Below are 5,805 nucleotides of genomic sequence, written 5' to 3'. Positions count from 1 at the left end.
CGGAGGCCGTCACGCAGCCGCCGCCACTGGAGACCTGTCGTGTAGCCGCCGTCGTCGGAGACCTGTTGCGCAGCTGCCGCTGCCGGGGCCTAGGTGCTACCAGGGGGACGAGGACTCATAGGTGATCCGCGGGGGATGGGTCGTGGGCGCTGCCAGAGGATGAGGACTCCATAGGTGATCTGCGGGGGACGACAAGCATTGTTCTGCTTTGCCCGTGCTGCTAGTCTGCCTATGCTAGCAGATTTCAACCTCGACATCGGCGCACATTATACCTCACATTTTCTCACGGCAACAATGGATTAAAAGTTTTTTATTTTTAATCTATTTTTGTTATTATTGATTATTATTATTATTCTCTAAGTACCGGCTAGATTTTATTAAAAACATGTGAAACAAAGTACATTATACCTCACATTTTCTCACGAATAAGGAAAAGTTAGCTTAATTGGCTTACCATTATAATAATAGAGTTTGGTGCTTATACTTATCTATTTATGTATGAAAACTAGTATTCTTTTGTGAGTATCACACTACAGAATTCCAGATTTGAAAACACAAATCTTCCAGGGCGCTACGCTACCCCACGACCCCACACCACGCCCATCTTCCTCGCCTCAACACCGCCACCCAATCCAACCGCCTGGACCGCTGGACGCCACCGCCCCGCCCCTCCTCGGCGCCGCCGCTCCTACGCTACCCCACGACCCCACACCACGCCCATCTTCCTCACCTCAACGCCGCCACCCAATCCAACCGCCTGGACCGTTGGATGCCACCGCCCCGCCCCTCCTCGGCGCCGCCGCTCCATCCAACTGCCTCAACGCCGCCATCCATCCAACCTCCTCGGTGTCTCCTCCTCACTACGTGGCCGTGATCAAGATGCCCCGTGGAAGGATGGATGGGACAAGGACACGCAAAGACCTTGGTGGTAAGTGACTTCAAGTTCTTCTCTCATTTACTACTTTGCTATCCTTTGCTACCATTGCCCAGCACGCGGCGCCGATGTCGTCGCCTAGCACGGGCCTCCGCTGCTGTTGCCCAGCACGGGTCGTCGCTGCAGAGAGGGATGTCTTTTATCCTTGCAAACACATGTGTATTTTTTGCAGCAGAGAGGTTTGAGGTGCTCAAATCGGATCCCCTATTCTCGTTTTTATAGATGGATTCTATAGGTTATCTATCACAGTGGTAAATAGAGGTGCATAATTTAGTTATATGCGTATTTTTCTGCAAAGATTGTTGACAATGGTGAATGAACATAATCAACAAGATTATTTTGATCACATGTCGCTAAGGCCTTCGGCACTGCCATACACCATAGGCTGGGATTATCTATCTCGAATATCCTGCAAGGATCCATTTGTCATTTGTCCAAATCATCAAGTTATCCATGTATGCACTGTGATGTGGGTCAGCCACTGTTACAAATACATTTTTCCTTGGAATGAACTATCACCAGCACTGTTTCTAAATACGATAGATTTCATGTCATGGTGATGTTGTAGTTGGTGGTAAGCTCAGTGGCGGACCCCATGGCACCTTAAACTGGTAACAGCTAGATGCCAAGGGACTGCATCTTTATGTTTAGTAGTGACTCAAACTGATAGTAGTTCTATCACCAAGGGACTTCCATCTTGATTTAGCCTAAATGAGTCAGGAAGTATTTTCTGTATTAGGATATCTTTTGTTGTTTCCAAACTTCTATTGTTAGGCTTGCATATTAGGCTTGGTTGTTGGCTCATTTAATAAGACTACAAGAGACATGGCAGTGTTGTTTAAGAAAGGAATTAGAAGTCCCTTCTCCCACACCTTTACAGGTGAACACTCATATTTTGTCTATTTAATGTATGTTCAGAGGTGCCAATTACTGAGTATGAAAAGGAGAGGGCTTTAAATGTGATGAGGAACAACAAAATGTTGAGTAGCCTTGGTATAACTGGATTAACATCAGTTATTCGATCAAGTAGTACAAGGAAGAACTCTATCGCTCGTGAAGACATTGATCCATTGTATGAACCTGATCATAGTGAGGACAATGATCATCATGTGGCTGATCAGGTACTTAGATTTCTTATTGTACCCCTTTGGTGTTATTAATGATTTGTGCTCAATGTGCAATAAGATAAATTTGGGTTTAATTCTTTTATTATGCCTATGAGACCATGCAGGATGAACCTTTCTACATTGAAAGAAGGAACACCAACATGTCTACCGGTTTTGGAGGAACAAAAGGATCCAAGAGAGTGGTAGCACCTAATGTAGAAGACCAAGTTGGTAGAGTAACTAGGCAGAAGACAAAGGAACTATCCTTAGTTGAGAAAGATATACATGGTTCGACTGCAAATACAGATGAGCACACATTGATTTCTGCCAATTTTCCTGCACACCTTGATGACGAGATTCAGATGTGTGATGAAGGCAAGAAAAAGTGATCCATTCTAAAACAAATATGTTCTACAAATTTGCATTAAACTGATTATAATCTACATTAATTTTGTGAAAATGTTCATTATTTTCAGGTCAAATAGATGTCATGACAGATAAATGGATAAGGGGAAAAAGTATGGGCAGACAATTGGAAAGGATAAGTCGAGGTTTAAACACTAAGATCCCATTGGTCATCACTGAAGGGAATAGACGTCCTGAGGTTCCTATGCAAGCTGCAATGCTTGCATCAGAAGGAGGAATTGTAATTAGGCAACATATGCCGATCCTAACACATTGGAAGGAATACAAGAATGACAAATCCTATTTGGAAGACTTCGTCGGTAGAATTGGTTTAAGTAAATAGTCTTTCTTCCTAAACATCAAATGAATAGGGTGGTAGGGCCTATGTCATATATTGTCAATTTATTAGTATATAGTTAGCAGGTGCACTTTGTCTCATAAATTGCTAAAAGAACTATGGCAGAAAGAATTGCATATGTTTCTCTCTTCCAAATGACACCTTACCTTAGAAATTGTTCTATCCAATTTCATTAGACACTATGAATCTCTCTATTCTAATATGTATGTTTTTTACTAGGGTCAATTTGCCATAGACACCAAAAACAAAGATGTCAAATATGCATGTGCTGATTTGATGAGGTGTAATCAACGACAAATGAGATATAAGCTCAAGAAGGCTTACTTTAATGGTGTGGCAGCTGACAAAGTTAGAACAACATCACCGTTGAGCACTATGATAGATGAGCAATGGATGCAACTAGTGAATATGTGGTCTACCCCAAAGCACAAGGTATAGAATTACTAGTTGCAATTTGTGTTTTGTACTATTGTCAACATGACATTAGACATAAACTATCTTATGCTTTGAGCTATTTCCACTTGTGGTTTGTACTTGAATCGAAAGATTTTGATTATGATTATAATACCCACTTTAGAGGATAAATTGTTGGATACTATTGTTTTCTCAAAAAAATACTAGTTTTCTCAAGCAAGTAGGAGTGTTATGTGTCTTTAAGTTAAAAAGAGAAAACTGGTCTGAAACACACACAAAATAAATAATATAAACGCTTTTTTAGTTGCTGTTTGAACCCAAGGGTGTATCCTTTACAACTGTTTGGGTCATTTTCATGACTCACTTATTAGCTTAACCTCCATATGCAAAGCTGAAAAGAAAACAAGTTTGGACTGCTCTAGTGTAGACTTAAAATTCTAGGGCATATGAGGTAAGAAACGTGTGTGGTGCCATTGTTTCTTGAGCTACATTTTTTGTTTGAAATGAATATGCAGGAACATACCTTGTTGTGATGTTCAAAGGAACACGCAGTAACATACCTAGTATTCCAACAAAACATACCTTCTTCAAAGGAACAAGCTGGAACATAATTTCATCTATGTTTCTAGTTTTACAATATAATGGTTTTATAAGGCAAATGTGTGAACAACAAAGTGATTCGTGGAAAAGTTCGGTTCCAGCAAAAGACAGGATCTCGGAGTTACATTGCACATTGCATGCCGTGGTAATATACATATACAATATGTGTTCAATTGTTCCTCACCTATCCTTTATGTTTGAAGTTTACATTTAGAAATTGTTTGCATGTATTTTAGAAGCAAGCCAAATATGGAGATGCACCACCAAGTGCGATTGATCTTTTTAAAGAGTGCCATTGTAGTAGGAAAACTGGTTTTGCTGAGCCTATAAAGGAAGCAATTGTAAGTTATGCTCCATTTTTAACTGCAATTTTATTTATTGATTTCAAACTGAATAATTTTTTGGCATTGAAAGCAATTTTCGCCAAATACCTATATTGTCTAGTACCATTCATAAATCAGAGTAGATGTGCAATGTATGATGTTCTTCATCGTTAAGTAATAAACTACCAAGCCTATTTAGTTTCTGTAGTGCTTATCCTATGTCATAAATCCTAGTACTGGTTGTGTTATATTATCGGTTAGTTGATACTTTCAGTTCTACTCTATGTGGTATGAAATTCTCAGTTGTGAATATCATTGGCCAATTTATGTGAGTGAAAAGGTTTTTTATAAACATTATGATTAATAATTTAGTTGTACACTAGAAGAGTCTCAAATGTGATTGATTACACGCCTTAGGCAAAAGTTATTGAATGAGTGTATGAAATGCTCAAGGTGATTAATAACTTGTGGTGTTTAGCTTTAGTAATATACGTGCAGAACTATCCATTTTATTGAGTGTCTAGCTTAGTCTTGTCATTATATTTCACTTGTGCACCTTGCGCTGACTGTGTTGTGGTTGAGGAATTTTCCCCAATGTAACCTATTCTTATCCAAGTGAATACTATGAAGGAGCTAGTACTATAGAAACCGAACATAAATGTGACTAGTTTATTGAATGCTTGTTTTGGTTTCATTTTATCCATACCACTTGTCTTATTTTTAAACCTTCCCATTCACAGGACACAATGGAAGCACTTGTGGCTGAGCCTGGAGTAGAAGGGAAAGAATCTAAGACCCCTACAGAAGCAGTTGCTCAAGTATTGTCTTCATCAAACTTTCTTCATAATATTGGTCTTGTACCCGCCACAAAGAAAAGTTGCAATGGTGGTGATCCTACACGTGTTGCAGAACTCAAGGCTAAACTTGAATCAGAGAAGCAAAACTCATTAGCAGTTAGAGCTCAGTTAGATGTCCTAAAGAAGAAGGTAGAAGAATCAGAAGAAGCAAGGGCTAAGGAGTTAGAAAAGATTAATGATCTGCAAAAAGGAGTAGATGAGACCAATGCTCTCCTTCGTCATCTCTTTAGCCTCAATAAGTAGTTGATCGATTGTGCCCTGATTTGGCTGCCCTATTTGTACTGTGCTTTGCACTCTACTTGATGCTGGTGATAAAACATGATGATAGTTTTAATTTTGATATCTCCTTTTGGTACTGTCCTTAGGAAACTACTAGATGCTGGTGTGATGAAACATGATGACAATTTTGAAAATTTTGAATGATTTGTTTTTTGATAAATGTTATCTATGATAATATGTTGCTAAGTATATGTGTTGATTGTTGATTGGGGTTTAATTACAATGGATTTTGCTTATGGTTGTCGGGGACCATAATTAGGGGTACCCCCAAGACTCCTAATCTCAGCTGGTAACCCCCATCAGCACAAAGCTGCAAAGGCCTGATGGGTGCGATTAAGTCAAGGCTCGGTCCGCTCAAGGGACACGATCTCGCCTCGCCCGAGCCCAGCCTCGGGCAAGGGCAGCCGACCCTGGAGGATTTACGTCTCGCCCGAGGGCCCCCTCAAGCAACGGACACACCTTCGGCTCGCCCGAGGCCCAGCCTTCGCCAAGAAGCAACCTTGGCCAAATCGCCACGGCGACCGACCGT

At 40.5% G+C, this 5,805-nt stretch overlaps 1 protein-coding gene across 1 annotated transcript; it reads left to right on the top strand.

The window, feature by feature from the left end:
* The first annotated feature begins 879 nt into the window (after nt 1–879).
* Nucleotides 880–5,240, top strand: LOC103644905 (uncharacterized). The gene is made up of 6 exons (XM_020547176.1): nt 880–928; nt 1,853–2,055; nt 2,166–2,415; nt 2,538–2,775; nt 3,022–3,235; nt 4,881–5,240. Exons 1-6 carry the CDS (start codon nt 880–882, stop codon nt 5,238–5,240), a joined length of 1,314 nt encoding a protein of 437 aa, XP_020402765.1.
* The last annotated feature ends 565 nt before the right edge of the window (nt 5,241–5,805 follow it).

The sequence above is a fragment of the Zea mays genome, chromosome 1 (assembly GCF_902167145.1).
Source record: "Zea mays cultivar B73 chromosome 1, Zm-B73-REFERENCE-NAM-5.0, whole genome shotgun sequence".
In the NCBI taxonomy this organism is placed as follows: Eukaryota; Viridiplantae; Streptophyta; class Magnoliopsida; order Poales; family Poaceae; genus Zea; species Zea mays.
This window is presented reverse-complemented; position numbering and strand designations above follow the sequence as displayed.

Coding starts and splice junctions, on each gene's coding strand:
- LOC103644905 (XM_020547176.1), top strand. CDS start 880: ATGCCCCGTGGAAGGATGGATGGGACAAGGACACGCAAAGACCTTGGT. Junction 929..1,852: donor GACACGCAAAGACCTTGGTG/GTAAGTGACTTC, acceptor ATGTATGTTCAG/AGGTGCCAATTACTGAGTAT. Junction 3,236..4,880: donor GGTCTACCCCAAAGCACAAG/GTATAGAATTAC, acceptor TCCCATTCACAG/GACACAATGGAAGCACTTGT.